Source organism: Oncorhynchus keta, chromosome 11 (genome assembly GCF_023373465.1).
Source record: "Oncorhynchus keta strain PuntledgeMale-10-30-2019 chromosome 11, Oket_V2, whole genome shotgun sequence".
Classification (NCBI taxonomy): Eukaryota; Metazoa; Chordata; class Actinopteri; order Salmoniformes; family Salmonidae; genus Oncorhynchus; species Oncorhynchus keta.
Window position 1 is genome coordinate 426906 of NC_068431.1, and position 23132 is coordinate 450037.

Here is a 23132-nt window from a genome sequence, read left to right on the forward strand (position 1 = left end):
CAAGTGGGACACAATCATGAAGTGGAACGACATTTATTGGATATTTCAAACTTTTTTAACAAATCAAAAACTGAAAAATTGGGTGTGCAAAATTATTCAGCCCCTTTACTTTCAGTGCAGCAAACTCTCTCCAGAAGTTCAGTGAGGATCTCTGAATGATCCAATGTTGACCTAAATTAATAATGATGATAAATACAATCCACCTGTGTGTAATCAAGTCTCCGTATAAATGCACCTGCACTGTGATAGTCTCAGAGGTCCGTTAAAAGCGCAGAGAGCATCATGAAGAACAAGGAACACACCAGGCAGGTCCGAGATACTGTTGTGAAGAAGTTTAAAGCCGGATTTGGATACAAAAAGATTTCCCAAGCTTTAAACATCCCAAGGAGCACTGTGCAAGCGATAATATTGAAATGGAAGGAGTATCAGACCACTGCAAATCTACCAAGACCTGGCCGTCCCTCTAAACCTTCAGCTCATACAAGGAGAAGACTGATCAGAGATGCAGCCAAGAGGCCCATGATCACTCTGGATGAACTGCAGAGATCTACAGCTGAGGTGGGAGACTCTGTCCATAGGACAACAATCAGTCATATATTGCACAAATCTGGCCTTTATGGAAGAGTGGCAAGAAGAAAGCCATTTCTTAAAGATATCCATAAAAAGTGTAGTTTAAAGTTTGCCACAAGCCACCTGGGAGACACACCAAACATGTGGAAGAAGGTGCTCTGGTCAGATGAAACCAAAATTGAACTTTTTGGCAACAATGCAGAACGTTATGTTTGGCGTAAAAGCAACACAGCTCATCACCCTGAACACACCATCCCCACTGTCAAACATGGTGGTGGCAGCATCATGGTTTGGGCCTGCTTTTCTTCAGCAGGGACAGGGAAGATGGTTAAAATTGATGGGAAGATGGATGGAGCCAAATACACGACCATTCTGGAAGAAAACCTGATGGAGTCTGAAAAAGACCTGAGACTGGGAAGGAGATTTGTCTTCCAACAAGACAATGATCCAAAACATAAAGCAAAACCGACAATGGGCATGGTTCAAAAATAAACATATCCAGGTGTTAGAATGGCCAAGTCAAAGTCCAGACCTGAATCCAATCGAGAATCTGTGGAAAGAACTGAAAACTGCTGTTCACAAATGCTCTCCATCCAACCTCACTGAGCTCGAGCTGTTTTGCAAGGAGGAATGGTAAAAATGTCAGTCTCTCGATGTGCAAAATTGATAGAGACATACCCCAAGCGACTTACAGCTGTAATCGCAGCAAAAGGTGGCGCAACAAAGTATTAACTTAAGGGGGCTGAATAATTTTGCACGCCCAATTTTTCAGTTTTTGATTTGTTAAAAAAGTTTAAAAAACTCGGAATGTAAAGTCAGAATGTAAGTTATAAATTAGTAAAGTCAGAATGTAAAGTCAGAATGTAAAGTCAGAATGTAAATCATTCCCTACCCGGTATCTCATTCTGTCTGTTACTGCCTGTTGATGTCTGTTGCTGCCTGTTACTGCCTGTTACTGTCTGTTACTGCCTGTTACTGTCTGTTACTGTCTGTTACTGTCTGTTGATGTATGTTACTGTCTGTTGATGTCTGTTGCTGCCTGTTACTGTCTGTTGATGTCTGTTGCTGCATGTTACTGTCTGTTACTGCCTGTTACTGTCCGTTACTGTCTGTTGATGCCTGTTACTGTCTGTTACTGTCTGTTACTGCCTGTTACTGTCTGTTACTGTCTGTTACTGCCTGTTACTATCTGTTACTGTCTGTTACTGCCTGTTACTGTCTGTTACTGTCTGTTGCTGCCTGTTACTGTCTGTTACTGTCTGTTACTGCCTGTTACTGTCTGTTACTGCCTGTTACTGTCTGTTGATGTCTGTTGCTGCCTGTTACTGTCTGTTGATGCCTGTTACTGTCTGTTACTGTCTGTTACTGTCTGTTACTGTCTGTTACTGCCTGTTACTATCTGTTACTGTCTGTTACTGCCTGTTACTGTCTGTTACTGCCTGTTACTGTCTGTTACTGTCTGTTGCTGCCTGTTACTGTCTGTTACTGTCTGTTACTGTCTGTTACTGCCTGTTACTGTCTGTTGATGTCTGTTGCTGCCTGTTACTGCCTGTTACTGCCTGTTACTGCCTGTTATGGTCTGTTACTGTCTGTTACTGTCTGTTGCTGCCTGTTGCTGCCTGTTACTGTCTGTTACTGCCTGTTACTGTCTGTTAGTGTTGGTTACTGTCTGTTACTGTCTGTTACTGTCTGTTACTGTCTGTTATTGTCTGTTACTGCCTGTTACTGTCTGTTACTGCTTGTTACTGCTTGTTACTGTCTGTTACTGTCTGTTACTGTCTGTTACTGTCTGTTACTGTCTGTTGATGTCTGTTACTGCCTGTTACTGTCTGTTACTGTCTGTTACTGTCTGTTACTGTCTGTTACTGCCTGTTACTGTCTGTTACTGTCTGTTACTGTCTGTTACCTCCTGTTACTGTCTGTTACTGCCTGTTACTGTCTGTTACTGTCTGTTGATGTCTGTTGCTGCCTGTTACTGCCTGTTACTGCCTGTTACTGCCTGTTACTGTCTGTTACTTCCTGTTACTGCCTGTTACTGTCTGGTACTGTCTGTTACTGCCTGTTACTGCCTGTTACTGTCAGTTAGTGTTGGTTATTGTCTGGTACTGTCTGTTACTCTCTGCTATTGGTCAGATGTTGACTTTTGACATTCATCCCTGTACATGTAACATTGTAAAATCTTTTTTAAAGTTGTTTATTATTGTAATTATCTATGTTGTATGTTGTATTTGTAATGTAATGCAAAGTTTGCAAACAAAAGAAAGTGTGTTTTTCATTTCAACTCCTGACATTGTTCCAGGAACACCTCCCACTGGGTGCAGACGTCAATTCAACATCTATTCCACGTTGGTTCCAGATAATTTCATTGAACCATTTCCTTGTGGAAACAATGTTGATTGAACCAGTGTGAGCCCAGTTGCCATGACGCCTTAATGTCAGCTCCGGTATCTTGCCCTGAATCTATTCAAGTTACAAACAACAATCTTTTACCACACTGGGATTCCATCAGCAGTCTGGTGATTAAAGTGTGCGTGTGTGTGTGTGTGTGTGTGTGTGTGTGTGTGTGTGTGTGTGTGTGTGTGTGTGTGTGTGTGTGTGTGTGTGTGTGTGTGTGTGTGTGTGTGTGTGTGTGTGTGTGTGTGTGTGTGTGTGTGTGTGTGTGTGTGTGTGTGTGTGGGCAGTTCAGTGTGCTTGCAGATTAATGTGCGCATGTGCCTCTACTGAACATGTGTCTATTAAAGCAGAGTCTGATCTCAGAGAGACTCAGATGGACAGACAGAGAGAGAGACAGACAGATCGACAGAGAGACAAACGGACAGATAGACAGAGAGAGACAGACAGACAGATAGACAGACAGACAAACAGAGAGAGACAGACAGACAGAGAGACAAACGGACAGATCGACAGAGAGAGAGACAGACAGATAGACAGACAGACAGACAGACAGACAGACAGACAGAGAGACAAACAGACAGATCGACAGAGAGAGAGAGACAGAGAGACAGACAGACAGACAGAGAGAGACAGACAGACAGACAGACAAACGGACAGATCGACAGAGAGAGACAGACAGCATGTCTCCCTCCCAGTCCTCACTACTACTGCTACTGCTGATGGTCTCCTGCTCCTGGGCCTCCCACTTCTTAGGAGGAACCATGACCTTCAACCCCAGAGGGACCAACCCAGACGGAACCTACAGGGTGAGACCAATGAAGACCAATAAGACCAATGACAATGATGATGCTTCCTATTAAATATCCTGCCATTTCCTGGTTGCTACAATTCTAATAGTTTGCCTAATTCCAGTTTGTGACAAAACAAGCATGTATAGTTTAGATTTATACTGCTGTGAAATATCTTTTCAATAACCAACAATATAGTATTTTCAGCTGTTTGAAGCTGGTGTACAAAACAGACAGTAAAAGACACAAAAATACAGATCTATAACTCACATTTCTACGTATTGCAGCTTTAAGTGTTCTTAAATGTTTTCTATAGATCTATAACTATAACTCAGGTTTCTACCTAATGCAGTTTTAAGTGTTCTTAAGTGTTTTCTAAATGTACCAGTAAATACCAGAATGTACCGCTAAACTACCAGAATGTACCAGTAAACTACCAGAATGCATCACTAAACTACCATAATGTACCGGTAAACTACCAGAATTTTGAAAACATTCAAGTAGTTTTCGTAACACATAAAATATATAAAATAATACAAAAATTCACATCATAAATCTGTAAAACAAAGCAATGAAACATTATGGTAAATATAAACCATCAATTTAGTGATATTGTTGCTGAGTGTTTCAGCATGTGATATCTTGTATATTTAAATATTCAATATATCTCTGTTGATCTTTGATGTAAATGTTTTGGGGCCAAACTGCCCCCAGTCGCAGTCGCAGTTATGACAAAAGTCAATAGTTGGTAGAGTTGTAGAGTTAATGGGTGATTACGTCATTGTTGATTAGATGGTTTTTTATTGGGCTATTTTCTGCTGAACTACATTGTGTTACAAACTAAAGGTGAACATGGACATAGATATAAAGAATATGAAAAAAAAACAATTCTGAATACATAACTTACTAACGTTTCCATAGATTTCCAAAATGACCTGTAAAATTGAACGAAACAAATGCACCTAAATGTATATTACCAGGTGTTTTGAACGCACAACGTTTGCCTTTGGTCTGCGGTGTATGTTTGCTGCCCTCTAGTGTTCTTTGTCATGTATGGCTCTCCTATTCACTACATATACCCTCTCCCATTCACTACCTAAACCCTCTCCCATTCACTACCTAAACCCTCTCCCATTCATTACATATACCCTCTCCCATTCATTACATATACCCTCTCCTATTCACTACTTATACCCACTACTATTCACTACTTATACCCACTACTATTCACTACTTATACCCACTACTATTCACTACTTATACCCACTCCTATTCACTACTTATACCCACTACTATTCACTACTTATACCCACTCATATTCACTACTCATGCCCACTCCTATTCACTACTTATACCCACTACTAATCACTACTTATACCCACTACTATTCACTACTTATACCCACTCATATTCACTACTCATGCCCACTCCTATTCACTACTTATACCCACTACTAATCACTACTTATACCCACTACTATTCACTACTTATACCCACTCATATTCACTACTCATGCCCACTACTATTCACTACTTATACCCACTACTATTCACTACTTATACCCACTACTATTCACTACTTATACCCACTCCTATTCACTACTTATACCCACTACTATTCACTACTTATACCCACTACTATTCACTACATATACCCACTCCTATTCACTACTTATACCCACTACTATTCACTACTTATATCCACTATTATTCACTACTTATACCCACTACTATTCACTACATATACCCACTCCTATTCACTACTTATACACACTCATATTCACTACTTATACCCACTACTATTCACTACATATACCCACTACTATTCACTACTTATACACACTCATATTCACTACTTATACCCACTTCTATTCACTACTTATACCCACCACTATTCACTACTTATACCCACTCCTATTCACTACTTATACCCACTACTTATACACACTCATGTTCACTACTTATACCCACTACTATTCACTACTCATGGCCACTCCTATTCACTACTTATACCCACTCCTATTCACTACATATACCCACTCCTATTCACTACTTATACCCACTCATATTCACTACTTATACCCACTACTATTCACTACATATACCCACTACTATTCACTACTTATACCCACTCATATTCACTACTCATGCCCACTCCTATTCACTACTTATACCCACTACTAATCACTACTTATACCCACTACTATTCACTACTTATACCCACTCATATTCACTACTCATGCACACTACTATTTACTACTTATACCCACTACTAATCACTACTTATACCCACTACTATTCACTACTTATACCCACTCATATTCACTACTCATGCCCACTACTATTCACTACTTATACCCACTACTATTCAATACTTATACCCACTACTATTCACTACTTATACCCACTCCTATTCACTACTTATACCCACTACTATTCACTACTTATACCCACTACTATTCACTACATATACCCACTCCTATTCACTACTTATACCCACTACTATTCACTACTTATATCCACTATTATTCACTACTTATACCCACTACTATTCACTACATATACCCACTCCTATTCACTACTTATACCCACTTCCATTCACTACTTATACCCACTACTATTCACTACTTATACCCACTACTATTCACTACATATACCCACTACTAATCACTACTTATACCCACTACTATTCACTACTTATACCCACTCCTATTCACTACATATACACACTACTATTCACTACATATACCCACTACTATTCACTACATCTACCCACTCCTATTCACTACTTATACCCACTTCTATTCACTACATATACCCACTCCTATTCACTACTTATACCCACTCCTATTCACTACTTATACCCACTTCTATTCACTACATATACCCACTCCTATTCACTACTTATACCCACTCCTATTCACTACTTATACCCACTACTATTCACTACTTATACCCACTACTATTCACTACTTATACCCACTACTATTCACTACTTATACCCACTACTATTCACTACTTATACCCACTACTATTCACTACTTATACCCACCACTATTCACTACTTATACCCACTCCTATTCACTACTTATACCCACTACTTATACACACTCATGTTCACTACTTATACCCACTACTATTCACTACTCATGGCCACTCCTATTCACTACTTATACCCACTCCTATTCACTACATATACCCACTCCTATTCACTACTTATACCCACTCATATTCACTACTTATACCCACTACTATTCACTACATATACCCACTACTATTCACTACTTATACTCACTACTTATACACACTCCTATTCACTACTTATACTCACTACTTATACACACTCCTATTCACTACTTATACCCACTACTATTCACTACATATACCCACTCCTATTCACTACTTATACCCACTACTATTCACTACTTATATCCACTACTATTCACTACTTATACCCACTACTATTCACTACATATACCCACTCCTATTCACTACTTATACCCACTCATATTCACTACTTATACCCACTACTATTCACTACATATACCCACTACTATTCACTACTTATACTCACTACTTATACACACTCCTATTCACTACTTATACCCACCACTATTCACTACTTATACCCACTCCTATTCACTACTTATACCCACTTCTATTCACTACTTATACCCACTACTATTCACTACTTATACCCACTACTATTCACTACATATACCCACTCCTATTCACTACTTATACCCACTACTATTCACTACTTATACCCACTCCTATTCACTACATATACACACTACTATTCACTACATATACCCACTACTATTCACTACATCCACCCACTCCTATTCACTACTTATACCCACTTCTATTCACTACATATACCCACTCCTATTCACTACTTATACCCACTCCTATTCACTACTTATACCCACTTCTATTCACTACATATACCCACTCCTATTCACTACTTATACCCACTCCTATTCACTACTTATACCCACTACTATTCACTACTTATACCCACTACTATTCACTACTTATACCCACTACTATTCACTACTTATACCCACTACTATTCACTACTTATACCCACTACTATTCACTACTTATACCCACTACTATTCACTACTTATACCCACCACTATTCACTACTTATACCCACTCCTATTCACTACTTATACCCACTACTTATACACACTCATGTTCACTACTTATACCCACTACTATTCACTACTCATGGCCACTCCTATTCACTACTTATACCCACTCCTATTCACTACATATACCCACTCCTATTCACTACTTATACCCACTCATATTCACTACTTATACCCACTACTATTCACTACATATACCCACTACTATTCACTACTTATACTCACTACTTATACACACTCCTATTCACTACTTATACCCACCACTATTCACTACTTATACCCACTTCTATTCACTACTTATACCCACTACTATTCACTACTTATACCCACTACTATTCACTACTTATACCCACCACTATTCACTACTTATACCCACTACTATTCACTACTCATGGCCACTCCTATTCACTACTTATACCCACTACTATCCACTACTTATACCCACCACTATTCACTACTTATACGCACTACTATTCACTACTCATGGCCACTCCTATTCACTACTTATACCCACTACTTATACACACTCATGTTCACTACTTATACCCACTACTATTCACTACTTATACCCACTACTATTTATTACTTACCCTCCTTACCAAAGAGAACATTTATCTAGGTTGCACACTTGTTAAAGACGGCCGTCTTGCAATGTGTCTGAAGTGGTTGTTTAATGAAGTGTGTCGTTGCAGGTGGAGCTCCGTTACAAGACAACCTTCCACTCTACCGTCTGCCAAACTGATACCTGGTTGTGTCAGGACTGTGGGAATGAGATCAGTTTAGTGGTTAACACCGTGGACCAGGCGATATCTGAGGACTGGTGTCAGACAGAGGGAGTCATGACTCGACACGTCTCCAATAACACAAAGACCTTTGATCTGCTGTGAGTGTTTTCTTTTCTATTCAGATCTTCCATCCGTTACCACTGTGTTTATGGACCTGATTTGTAGTAACAGGGAACAGCTACGTTATTTTATCCTGGTTACCAAAGTAGTTACAGACAATATGTCCAACATGTCCCATCAGAAAGGACAAAACACACATTAGTTAAAAGACACAGTATTGTACGTGATGAACATCATAACAACAGTGTTTAGGATGTGTTTTTGGAACTCACCTTTCACCTTTGTCTCTTTATCATTACAGATTGAATGGCGGGAACTGGATAAACAATGTTAATTCTGTTAGTGCTTGGAGGCTGTTGACTCTTGTGGATCTTGGGGTCAGGTCTGACACGAAGACAGTCAACCGATCTCCACAGACCACTGTCGTACCTCTGATGCGGTAAATACTACCACTTCTCGCTGTTAAATTATTTAGTTTGACGAACAAGTGATTTTATCAATCTGTGTGGTGTATTCAATCAATTCAATTCAATTCATTTAATCTCTCTCTCTCTCTCTCTCTCTGTCTCTCTCTCTCTCTCTCTCTCTCTCTCTCTCTCTCTCTCTCTCTCTCTCTCCCTCTCTCTGTGTCTCTCTCTCTCTCTCTCTCTCTCTCTCTCTCCCTCTCTCTGTGTCTCTCTCTCTCTCTCTCTCTCTCTCTCCCTCTCTCTGTGTCTCTCTCTCTCTCTCTCTCTCTCTCTCTCTCTCTCTCTCTCTCTCTCTCTCTCCCTCTCTCTGTGTGTCTCTCTCTCTCTCTCTCTCTCTCTCTCTCTCTCTCTCTCTCTCTCTCTCTCTCTCTCTCTCTCTCTCAGTGTCCCTGCTAATTGTCCAAGAGATTTCAACCTGTTGTCGTTTGATCCAGACGGGGATGAGGTCAGGTGCAGATATGCAGTACCAACGGGCGAGTGTGTCACATCAAGTGACCTTCCTAATGACTTCACTCTACGAGAGGTTAGTATCCAAATAGAACAACACAAGCAACAATAGACTATGATGACGATAGTAGTGAAAAGGAATAGATAATTAGCTGCCAGTCCTCGCTGCCCAATGAGCAGCCATTTTGACTGTAACGTTCTAACAATCCATGTTGGAAGACCACATTCATTATTCCGAAAACAACAGCTAAGTGGCTAAAACCCCCCAAACTGCATGATATCAGTGCCTACAACTAGTTAATTTATCACCACGGTCAATTTCTGTGCTGATTTGGCTGCTCTCACGAGGCAGGAAAGACAACGGGGGAAAATATGTTCACAGAGCATCAAACACCATTGGTGACACAAAGGAGACTCAAGACTTTTTAGACTAGTAGAATGTTACTGTCAAAATGGCATCAAGTTACATCAAGGCAGGTTACTGTCATTTAACATCCCAAGACAGCCAACTGCTGGCCAAAGCAGGTTACTGTCATTGTAACAGAGCAGGGCAGCAACCAGCTGGCCAAAACAGGTTACTGTCATTCAACATGCCAAGGCAGCAACCAGCTGGCCAAAGCAGGTTACTGTCATTCAACATGCCAAGGCAGCAACCAGCTGGCCAAAGCAGGTTACTGTCATTCAACATGCCAAGGCAGCAACCAGCTGGCCAAAGCAGGTTACTGTCATTCAACATGCCAAGGCAACAACCAGCTGGCCAAAGCAGGTTACTGTCATTGTAACAGAGCAGGGCAACAACCAGCTGGCCAAAGCAGGTTACTGTCATTGTAACAGAGCAGGGCAGCAACCAGCTGGCCAAAACAGGTTACTGTCATTCAACATGCCAAGGCAACAACCAGCTGGCCAAAGCAGGTTACTGTCATTCAACATGCCAAGGCAACAACCAACTGGCCAAAGCAGGTTACTGTCATTCAACATGCCAAGGCAGCAACCAGCTGGCCAAAGCAGGTTACTGTCATTCAACATGCCAAGGCAACAACCAGCTGGCCAAAGCAGGTTACTGTCATTGTAACAGAGCAGGGCAACAACCAGCTGGCCAAAGCAGGTTACTGTCATTGTAACAGAGCAGGGCAGCAACCAGCTGGCCAAAGCAGGTTACTGTCATTGTAACAGAGCAGGGCAGCAACCAGATGGCCAAAGCAGGTTACTGTCATTCAACATGCCAAGGCAACAACCAGCTGGCCAAAGCAGGTTACTGTCATTGTAACAGAGCAGGGCAGCAACCAGCTGGCCAAAGCAGGTTACTGTCATTGTAACAGAGCAGGGCAGCAACCAGCTGGCCAAAGCAGGTTACTGTCATTCAACATGCCAAGGCAATAACCAGCTGGCCAAAGCAGGTTACTGTCATTCAACATGCCAAGGCAGCAACCAGCTGGCCAAAGCAGGTTACTGTCATTCAACATGCCAAGGCAATAACCAGCTGGCCAAAGCAGGTTACTGTCATTGTAACAGAGCAGGGCAGCAACCAGCTGGCCAAAGCAGGTTACTGTCATTCAACATGCCAAGGCAACAACCAGCTGGCCAAAACAGGTTACTGTCATTGTAACAGAGCAGGGCAGCAACCAGCTGGCCAAAGCAGGTTACTGTCATTCAACATGCCAAGGCAGCAACCAGCTGGCCAAAGCAGGTTACTGTCATTCAACATGCCAAGGCGACAACCAGCTGGCCAAAGCAGGTTACTCTCATTTAACATGCCAAGGCAACAACCAGCTGGCCAAAACAGGTTACTGGCATTGTAACAGAGCAGGGCAGCAACCAGCTGGCCAAAGCAGGTTACTGTCATTCAACATGCCAAGGCAACAACCAGCTGGCCAAAGCAGGTTACTCTCATTTAACATGCCAAGGCATCAACCAGCTGGCCAAAGCAGGTTACTGTCATTTAACATGCCAAAGCAACAACCAGCTGGCCAAAACAGGTTACTGTCATTCAACATGCCAAGGCAGCAACCAGCTGGCCAAAGCAGGTTACTGTCATTTAACATGCCAAGGCAACAACCAGCTGGCCAAAACAGGTTACTGTCATTTAACAAACATGCCAAGGCATCAACCAGCTGGCCAAGGCAGGTTACTGTCATTCAACATGCCAAGGCAACAACCAGCTGGCCAAAGCAGGTTACTGTCATTCAACATGCCACTATCATGCCACTCAGGTAAGGGGAAACGGATCAGGCAGCCAAGGCAGGAAATTGTCATTTAACATGCCAAGGCATTTTGATCGACCCTGGTAAGAGAGAGACTCTGTACCCCCGACATTGAACTGCTTTCTGTGTCACTGCGACCTTACTATCTTCCCTGTGAGTTCCCCTAATTGTTTGTTACTGTTACTGTTGTGTACATTCAACCTAAAGCTAATATAACAAAGGCATCAGAGATGATTCTTAATCTGTAGTAGAAACTGGAATCCCCCCGACGCACCCAAATCTATTTCAGGGGATTTTAACAACTTTTCTTTGCACAAAATCCTGCACACATACCACCAGTATGTGAAATGTCACTCTAGGAAAAATAGGACTCTTGACTTGTGGGACCAAATACGCTTTCTGCCACCACCAGACATCCCCTGGGGACATCAGACCACAATGTGGTCTACAGTCGTGGCCAAAAGTTTTGAGAATGACACAAATATTCATTTTCACAAAGTCTGCTCCCTCAGTCTGTATGATGTCAATTCGCATATACTCCAGAATGTTATGAAGAGTGATCAGATGAATTGCAACTAATTGCAAAGTTGCAAACTGAATCCCCAAAAAAACATTTCCACTGTATTTCAGACCTTCCACAAAAGGACCGGCTCACATGTCAGTGATTCTCTCGTTAACACAGGTGTGAGGATAAGGTTGGAGATCACTCTGTCATGCTGATTGAGTTCGAATAACAGACTGGAAGCTTCAAAAGGAGGGTGGTGCATGGAATCATTGTTCTTCCTCTGTCAACCATGGTAACCTGCAAGGAAACACGTGTCGTCATCATTGCTTTGCACAAAAAGGGCTTTACAGGCAAGGATATTGCTGCCAGTAAGATTGCACCTTCAAGGAAAGCGGTTCAATTGTTGTGATGAAGGCTTCAGGGCGCCCAAGAAAGTCCAGCAAGCACCAGGAGCTGCGGGATCGGGGCACCACCAGTACAGAGCTTGCTCAGGAATGACAGCAGGCAGGTGTGAGTACATCTGCACGCACAGTGAGGCGAAGACTTTTGGAAGATGGCCTGGTGTCAAGAAGGGCAGCAAAGAAGCCACTTCTCTCCAGGAAAAACATCAGGGACAGACTGATATTCTGCAAAAGGTACAGGGATTGGACTGCTGAGGACTGGACTGCTGAGGACTGGGGTAAAGTCGTTTTCTCCGTTGAATCTTGTTGACAACATAAATAGACTTTCACAATGAACTCTTGTTGTCTCTCACATCCATCATTACAGTTGTTGGTTAGATAGCTAGATATTATTTTTGCCATATTAACATAGACATGACATCAGTCAAAACACCTCAAAACAAGACATGGTATTTATAACAAGATACATCGAGCTGAAACGAGCCATCTACGATTCCCCCACATGTCAGCTACTTGTCATTGTTGAGAACTATCTGACTGTTCATAACAGCGCACGCCGTCCAGCCACGTCCATATTCTATCTGAAAAAATAACACCGAAGGTGTGTTTATGAAGGTCTTGGGTGACATTAGAATACAAAAATAGAGATATTTCATAGATACAGCAGCATTTTCATTAGTTTGCTCACTTCTGGAGTGCAGAGGAGAGGTGGTTCTTCTTGGAAAAATAGATTTTTTGAAATCTCTTACATTTTAAGAGTTGGCATTTTAAGAGTGTTCTGGAAAACTCAGAATCTGCTCTGCTGATGCTATATAGAAAGACTGAAAAATGTCTTACCTGCATGTGACTCTATAGGTGGAATTAGAATGATTTAATATATTTCACTCAAAAATAAATAAATAAGAATTGTCTTACTAAAACTGTTTGTGATATCGAAATTCTAGAAACATGTATGTGTTCATTTAAAATGCTTATTTAGGGAAAGTCAAGGATGGATGCAGAAAAGGCACTAAAAGACGCTAGCTAATTCACCGTTACTAACAGCAGGCTCCCATTCTGATTGGATGACCAGGTAACAGCAGGCTTCCATTCTGATGGGATAACCAGGTAGCAGCAGGCTCCCATTCTGATAGGATGAACAGCTAGCAGCAGGCTTCCATTCTGATAGGAGAACCAGGTAGCAACATGCTCCCATTCTGATAGGAGAACCAGGTAGCAACATGCTCCCATTCTGGTAGGAGAACCAGGTAGCAACATGCTCCCATTCTGATAGGAGAACCAGGTAGCAACATGCTCCCATTCTGATAGGAGAACCAGGTAGCAACATGCTCCCATTCTGATAGGAGAACCAGGTAGCAACATGCTCCCATTCTGATAGGAGAACCAGGTAGCAACATGCTCCCATTCTGATAGGAGAACCAGGTAGCAACATGCTCCCATTCTGATAGGAGAACCAGGTAGCAACATGCTCCCATTCTGATAGGAGAACCAGGTAGCAACATGCTCCCATTCTGATAGGAGAACCAGGTAGCAACATGCTCCCATTCTGATAGGAGAACCAGGTAGCAACATGCTCCCATTCTGATAGGAGAACCAGGTAGCAACATGCTCCCATTCTGATAGGAGAACCAGGTAGCAACATGCTCCCATTCTGATAGGAGAACCAGGTAGCAACATGCTCCCATTCTGATAGGAGAACCAGGTTGCAACATGCTCCCATTCTGATAGGAGAACCAGGTAGCAGCAGGCTTCCATTCTGATAGGAGAACCAGGTAGCAACATGCTCCCATTCTGATAGGAGAAACAGGTAGCAGCAGGCTCCCATTCTGGTAGGAGAACCAGGTAGCAACAGGCTTCCATTCTGATAGGAGAACCTTGGATTACCTAGTGACTTTCCTGTAAATGTATTTTTTACGACAGTTGAAATAAGATCATAAGGCATTATTATGTCCTTCAAGAATCTATAGGTTTATATAGTTGATTTAAAAGTCAAACATGTATTTAGCAATAACAAATGTAATCTTGTTTTTATCTTGTCTCCCTCAGAACTGCACCTTGTCATTTTGGGGCAACAGTCGTACCACTGGAACATATGCAGTTCAGTTAGTGATGGAGGATTTCCCGACTCAGTCCATCTCTCTCTCCTATACTGACGGATCTCAATCTATCAGGACCTCAAACAACACACTCTGCAAACTACCTGTTCAGTTTGCAGTGAGAGGTACATATATGATCTATATAGTTTATCTGTATATCTAGGTTTATCTTTTATCTAGGTAGTTTATATCTAGGTAGTTAATCTTTATATCTAGGTAGTTTATCTTTTATCTAGGTAGTTTATATCTAGGAAGTTGATATTTTTATCCAGGTAGTTTATATCTAGGTAGTTTATCTTTATATCTAGGTAGTTTATCTTTATATCTAGGTAGTTTATCTTTATATCTAGGTAGTTTATATCAGGTAGTTTATCTTTATATCTAGGTAGTTTATATCTAGGTAGTTTATCTTTATATCTAGTTAGTTTATCTTTATATCTAGTTAGTTTATCTTTATATCCAGGTAGTTTATCTTTATATCTAGGTAGTTTATCTTTATATCCAGGTAGTTTATCTTTATATCCAGGTAGTTTATCTTTATATCAGGTAGTTTATCTTTATATCAGGTAGTTTATCTTTATATCCAGGTAGTTTATCTTTATATCCAGGTAGTTTATCTTTATATCCATGTAGTTTATCTTTATATCTAGGTAGTTTATATCTAGGTAGTTCATCTTTATATCAGGTAGTTTATCTTTATATCCAGGTAGTTTATCTTTATATCCAGGTAGTTGATCTTTATATCAGGTAGTTGATCTTTATATCTAGGTAGTTTATCTTTATATCAGGTAGTTTATCTTTATATCCAGGTAGTTTATCTTTATATCCAGGTAGTTTATCTTTATATCCAGGTAGTTTATCTTTATATCCAGGTAGTTTATCTTTATATCTAGGTAGTTTATCTTTATATCAGGTAGTTTATCTTTATATCCAGGTAGTTTATCTTTATATCCAGGTAGTTTATCTTTATATCCAGGTAGTTTATCTTTATATCCAGGTAGTTTATCTTTATATCCAGGTAGTTTATCTTTATATCCAGGTAGTTTATCTTTATATCAGGTAGTTTATCTTCATATCCAGGTAGTTTATCTTTATATCCAGGTAGTTTATCTTTATATCCAGGTAGTTTATCTTTATATCCAGGTAGTTTATATTTATATCAGGTAGTTTATCTTTATATCAGGTAGTTTATCTTTATATCCAGGTAGTTTGTCTTTATATCCAGGTAGTTTATCTTTATATCCATGTAGTTTATCTGTATATCCAGGTAGTTTATCTTTATATCCAGGTAGTTTATCTTTATATCCAGGTAGTTTATCTTTATATCCATGTCGTTTATCTTTATATCCAGGTAGTTTATCTTTATATCCAGGTAGTTTATCTTTATATCTAGGTAGTTTATCTTTGTATCAGGTAGTTTATATCTAGGTAGTTTATCTTTATATCTAGGTAGTTTATCTTTATATCCAGGTAGTTTATCTTTATATCCAGGTAGTTTATCTTTATATCCAGGTAGTTTATATTTATATCAGGTAGTTTATCTTCATATCAGGTAGTTTATCTTTATATCCAGGTAGTTTATCTTTATATCCAGGTAGTTTATCTTTATATCCAGGTAGTTTATATTTATATCAGGTAGTTTATCTTCATATCAGGTAGTTTATCTTTATATCCAGGTAGTTTGTCTTTATATCTAGGTAGTTTATCTTTATATCTAGGTAGTTTATCTTTATATCAGGTAGTTTATATCCAGGTAGTTGATCTTTATATCAGGTAGTTGATCTTTATATCTAGGTAGTTTATCTTTATATCAGGTAGTTTATCTTTATATCCAGGTAGTTTATCTTTATATCCAGGTAGTTTATCTTTATATCCAGGTAGTTTATCTTTATATCCAGGTAGTTTATCTTTATATCTAGGTAGTTTATCTTTATATCAGGTAGTTTATCTTTATATCCAGGTAGTTTATCTTTATATCCAGGTAGTTTATCTTTATATCCAGGTAGTTTATCTTTATATCCAGGTAGTTTATCTTTATATCCAGGTAGTTTATCTTTATATCCAGGTAGTTTATCTCCAGGTAGTTTATCTTTATATCCAGGTAGTGTATCTTTATATCTAGGTAGTTTATCTTTATATCCAGGTAGTTTATCTTTATATCTAGGTAGTTTATCTTTATATCCAGGTAGTTTATCTTTATATCTAGGTAGTTTATATCCAGGTAGTTTATCTTTATATCAGGTAGTTTATCTTTATATCTAGGTAGTTTAAATCTAGGTAGTTTATCTTTATATCAGGTAGTTTCTAACAAGTTGTTTCTCTTCATAGAGAATAAGATGATGCCTATGGCTTGTTGTCTCAACTCCATGGTAGTAGATGTAGTGAATGTTCATTAACATCACTTATGCAGAGTTTCAGAGCAACCCCAGTCCACGTAGCCACTCCGATAGGTAGAGGAGTTGTGGTAATGATTTATACTGAAAAACATGATGCTGTGTGTTGTATCTCAACTCCATGGTTTGTCTCTCAGTGGACCCCATCTACAGTCAATACATAAAACTGTGACATCCTGTATGGAGGTTTATAGTACCTACCCAGCGGGTTGTTGCTCTTCCCTTACATGTTCCTGTCAATACCAACGCACACATCTACACACACACACCACAACACACATCTGGCATCTACACACATACACACACACACACACACACACACACACATAAACACTGGCACATACACACACACACACATCGACCAGCCCAGGGTGCTGACTGCTCTAAAACGCTGGCAAATACAGTCAGACCATCTACCCATAAACTGATCTGAAATCACTAAACTGTCAGATCTACAGTCAATACATAAACTGGCATCTACCAATACAGTCCATCGTCAAGAGAAAGGAAACATAAACTGGAATCTACACAATACATAAACTGATCGATCTAGGTAGAGACTAAAATCATAAACTGGGGTTTAAACTAAATGCAATACAGTTGGCATCTACAGTCAATACATAAACGTGTCTACAGTCAATACATAAACTGCTGGGTCAATACATAAACTGATCTGCATCTTCAATACATAAACTGATCTGCCGTACAATCAGATTTAAAAAACTGAGATCTACAAATACACCTTATGGAATCTACAGCAATACATAAACTGATCTGGCACTGTGATCTGAAGAGACACATCTACAGGCACTGGCATCTACACAATACACACATCACTACACAATACATAAACTGATCTGACATCTACAGTCAATACATAAACTGACACATCTACACAATACATAAACTGACTGGCATCTACAGTCAATACATAAACTGACTGACATCTACAGTCAATACATAAACTGACACATCTACACACACACTGGCATCTACACACATAAACATCTGGCATCTACAGTCAATACATAAACTGATCTGACATCTACAGTCAATACATAAACTGACACATCTACAGTCAATACATAAACACATCTACAGTCAATACATAAACATATGGTTCTCTGGCACTACAGTCAATACATAAACTGACTGGCATCTACAATACACATACATCTGACATCTACAGTCAATACATAAACTGATCTGGCATCTACAGTCAATACATAAACTGATCTGACATCTAATCTGACATCTACAGTCAATACATAAACTGATCATCTACAGTCAATACATAAACTGATCACATCTACACAATACATAAACTGATCTGACATCTACACATAAACTGATCTACATCTACAGTCAATACATAAACTGATCTGGCATCTACAGTCAATACATAAACTGATCTGGCATCTACAGTCAATACATAAACTGATCTGGCATCTACAGTCAATACATAAACTGATCTGGCATCTACAGTCAATACATAAACTGATCTGATCTAAGTCAATACATAAACTGATCTGGCATCTACAGTCAATACATAAACTGGATCTACAGTCAATACATAAACTGATCTGGCATCTACAGTCAATACATAAACTGATCTGACATCTACAGCAGCTGGCATCTACAGTCAATACATAAACTGATCTGGATCTACAGTCAATACATAAACTGAATCTACAAATACAAAACTGATCTGGCATCTACAGTCAATACATAAACTGATCTGGCATCTACAGTCAATACATAAACTGATCTGGCATCTACAGTCAATACATAAACTGATCTGGCATCTACAGTCAATACATAAACTGATCTGGCATCTACAGTCAATACATAAACTGATCTGGCATCTACAGTCAATACATAAACTGATCTGACATCTACAGTCAATACATAAACTGATCTGGCATCTACAGTCAATACATATGATCTGGCATCTACAGTCAATACATAAACTGATCTGGCATCTACAGTCAATACATAAACTGATCAATCTACAGTCAATACATAAACTGATCTGACATCTACAGTCAATACATAAACTGATCTGGCATCTACAGTCAATACATAAACTGATCTGGCATCTACAGTCAATACATAAACTGATCTGATCTACAGTCAATACATAAACTGATCTGCATCACAGTCAATACATAAACTGATCTGGCATCTACAATACATAAACTGATCTGTCAATACATAAACTGATCTGACATCTACAGTCAATACATAAACTGATCTGGCATCTACAGTCAATACATAAACTGATCTGATCTATCAATACATAAACTGATCTGGCATCTACAGTCAATACATAAACTGATCTGGCATCTACAGTCAATACATAAACTGATCTGGCATCTACAGTCAATACATAAACTGATCTGACATCTACAGTCAATACATAAACTGATCTGGCATCTACAGTCAATACATAAACATCTGGCATCAATAATACATAAACTGATCTGGCATCTACAGTCAATACATAAACTGATCTGGCATCTACAGTCAATACATAAACTGATCTGGCATCTACAGTCAATACATAAACTGATCTGACATCTACAGTCAATACATAAACTGATCTGGCATCTATAGTCAATACAGTCAATACATAAACTGATCTGGCATCTACAGTCAATACATAAACTGATCTGGCATCTACAGTCAATACATAAACTGATCTGACATCTACAGTCAATACATAAACTGATCTGACATCTACAGTCAATACATAAACTGATCTGGCATCTACAGTCAATACATAAACTGATCTGGCATCTACAGTCAATACAGTCAATACATAAACTGATCTGGCATCTACAGTCAATACTTAAACTGATCTGACATCTACAGTCAATACATAAACTGATCTGGCATCTACAGTCAATACATAAACTGATCTGGCATCTACAGTCAATACATAATACATAAACTGATCTGACATCTACAGTCAATACATAAACTGATCTGGCATCTACAGTCAATACATAAACTGATCTGGCATCTACAGTCAATACATAAACTGATCTGGCATCTACAGTCAATACATAAACTGATCTGGCATCTACAATACAGTCAATACATAAACTGATCTGGCATCTACAGTCAATACATAAACTGATTCATCTACAGTCAATACATAAACTGATCTGGCATCTACAGTCAATACAGTCAATACATAAACTGATCTGACATCTACAGTCGATACATAAACTGATCTGGCATCTACAGTCAATACATAAACTGATCTGACATCTACAGACAATACATAAACTGATTGACATCTACAGTCAATACTCTGATCTGGCATCATCAATACATAAACTGATCTGGCATCTACAGTCAATACATAAACTGATCTGACATCTACAGTCAATACATTAAGGATCTGGCATCTACAGTCAATACATAAACTGATCTGGCATCTACAGTCAATACATAAACTGATCTGACATCTAGAGTCAATACATAAACTGATCTGACATCTACAGTCAATACATAAACTGATCTGACATCTACAGTCAATACATAAACTGATCTGACATCTGAATCTAAACTGATCTGGCATCTACAGTCAATACATAAACTGATCTGACATCTACAGTCAATACATAAACTGATCTGGCATCTACAGTCAATACATAAACTGATCTGGCATCTACAGTCAATACATAAACTGATGTGGTTCCTGATCTGGCATCTCAAGTAGGGATAATCATGTCAGCATTGTTCAAGCTATTTTTAGCTTCAACATTTAACACTTTCCATTTCAATACAGGACTTTTTTATTTGTTTGATTCACATTTTGAAGTGATGCAGTTCTGTCCTTGATCTTGTCTTGTCTATTAATGTTACGTGTAAATGTCATGTTGCATGTTTTGACCCCAGGAAGAGTAGCTGCTGCATAAGCTAATGGGGTTCATAATGAAACATAATAATAATAATATAATAAATATAAAATAAATATATAATAAATATAAAATAAATATATAATAAATATATAATAAATATATAATAAATATATAATAAATATAAAATAAATATATAATAAATATATAATAAATATATAATACATAAAAAATAAATATATAATAAATATATAATAATAATGACATTATATTGTTTTCTCCCTGTGTGTTTCAGGGTTTCAGAGCTGTTGGTGAGCGGACCTTCCAGTATCACAGAGAACACCACTGTCCCAGGAGAGTACCTTCTAAGATGGACGCCCACTGAGGATGAGGAGGGAGGGTACTATCCTGTGTGCTTCATCGCTCAGGGAGTGAACGACAGGTCAGTCTGCTGCCACTTCAACTGGAAACGTATAGCACAACATAATGACTTACCTGATTAAATAAAGGCACAAAATAAACTAGTATAATCCATAATTTCTGTAGGCTTCTATCAAGACGATCAGTTAAATGTACATTTAGACACATTTTTGGTAGAATCCATTCAGTTGTGCAACTGACTAGGTTTTAACCTGCCTTTCCCTTCAATGGTAAGTGGTGTGTTTGGTTTTAACCTGCCTTTCCCTTCAATGGTAAGTGGTGTGTTTGGTTTTAACCTGCCTTTCCCTTCAATGGTAAGTGGTGTGTTTGGTTTTAACCTGCCTTTCCCTTCAATGGTAAGTGGTGTGTTTGGTTTTAACCTGCCTTTCCCTTCAATGGTATGTGGTGTGTTTGGTTTTAACCTGCCTTTCCCTTCAATGGTAAGTGGTGTGTTTGGTTTTAACCTGCCTTTCCCTTCAATGGTAAGTGGTGTGTTTGGTTTTAACCTGCCTTTCCCTTCAATGGTAAGTGGTGTGTTTGGTTTTAACCTGCCTTTCCCTTCAATGGTAAGTGGTGTGTGTTTTAACCTGTTTGGTTTTGTTTGGTTTTAACCTGCCTTTCCCTTCAATGGTAAGTGGTGTGTTTGGTTTTAACCTTTCCCTTCAATGGTAAGTGGTGTGTTTGGTTTTAACCTGCCTTTCCCTTCAATGGTAAGTGGTGTGTTTGGTTTTAACCTGCCTTTCCTTCAATGGTAAGTGGTGTGTTTGGTTTTAACCTGCCTTTCCCAATTCAATGGGTAAGTGGTGTGTTTGGTTTTAACCTGCCTTTCCCTTCAATGGTAAGTGGTGTGTTTGGTTTTAACCTGCCTTTCCCTTCAATGGTAAGTGGTGTGTTTGGTTTTAACCTGCCTTTCCCTTCAATGGTAAGTGGTGTGTTTGGTTTTAACCTGCCTTTCCCTTCAATGGTATGTGTGTTTTGGTTTTAACCTTTTCCCTTCAATGGTAAGTGGTGTGTTTGGTTTTAACCTGCCTTTCCCTTCAATGGTATGTGGTGTGGTTTGGTTTTAACCTGCCTTTCCCTTCAATGGTAAGTGGTGTGTTTGGTTTTAACCTGCCTTTCCCTTCAATGGTATGTGGTGTGTTTGGTTTTAACCTGCCTTTCCCTTCAATGGTAAGTGGTGTGTTTGGTTTTAACCTGCCTTTCCCTTCAATGGTAAGTGGTGTGTTTGGTTTTAACCTGCCTTTCCCTTCAATGGTATGTGGTTTGTTTGGTTTTGATATGTTTCATTAAACCAATGGTATGTGGTTTGTTTGGTTTTGTAATGTTTTATAAAATGCTCTTTCACAAAGATCTGAACAGTTTAACAGTTGTTCTGTTGATCTTCTCAGTTTCACGTATCACTCTGAGCTGCGCTGTCTGATCGTCAGGGTTGGAAACACAAGTGGTGGGTACAGTTTCACTACAGCATGAGGTTAATGATCCCCTTTCTGGTGTTCTGCTAGTCTCACTGTTACTTACAGATGCTAGTTGAAATGCATGTTTGAGACAATTAGCAACCAATCAACCAATCAACACATCTC

General features: G+C 39.2%; 2 protein-coding genes and 1 long non-coding RNA gene across 6 annotated transcripts in view; 2 read left to right on the forward strand and 1 right to left on the reverse strand.

Annotated features, from left to right (window-relative positions):
• Positions 1 to 3350: 3350 nt before the first annotated feature.
• On the forward strand, positions 3351 to 13084 carry LOC127932966 (integrin beta-like protein A). The gene is made up of 5 exons (XM_052528981.1): positions 3351 to 3770; positions 8601 to 8791; positions 9055 to 9192; positions 9605 to 9743; positions 12551 to 13084. Exons 1-5 carry the CDS (start codon positions 3645 to 3647, stop codon positions 12554 to 12556), a joined length of 600 nt encoding a protein of 199 aa, XP_052384941.1. The 5' UTR covers positions 3351 to 3644; the 3' UTR covers positions 12557 to 13084.
• An 8346-nt stretch (positions 13085 to 21430) lies between these two features.
• Positions 21431 to 22881, reverse strand: LOC127932967 (uncharacterized). Of its 4 annotated transcripts, none has more exons than XR_008146510.1 (4): positions 22621 to 22881; positions 22373 to 22456; positions 22207 to 22286; positions 21431 to 22104 (listed from the first exon to the last, which is right to left on the reverse strand). It is a non-coding gene; the product is annotated as an uncharacterized LOC127932967 (long non-coding RNA). The 4 variants fall into 4 exon arrangements; XR_008146507.1 differs by having other exon boundaries at positions 22373 to 22498; XR_008146509.1 differs by lacking the exon at positions 22373 to 22456.
• A 137-nt stretch (positions 22882 to 23018) lies between these two features.
• The window catches only part of LOC127906210 (hepatitis A virus cellular receptor 1-like), an 8596-nt gene continuing 8482 nt past the window's right edge, over positions 23019 to 23132 (forward strand). Inside the window, exon 1 of the mRNA XM_052457488.1 lies at positions 23019 to 23023. Within this exon, the coding sequence (XP_052313448.1) occupies positions 23019 to 23023 (5 nt within the window). The remainder of the gene's footprint in view (positions 23024 to 23132) is intronic.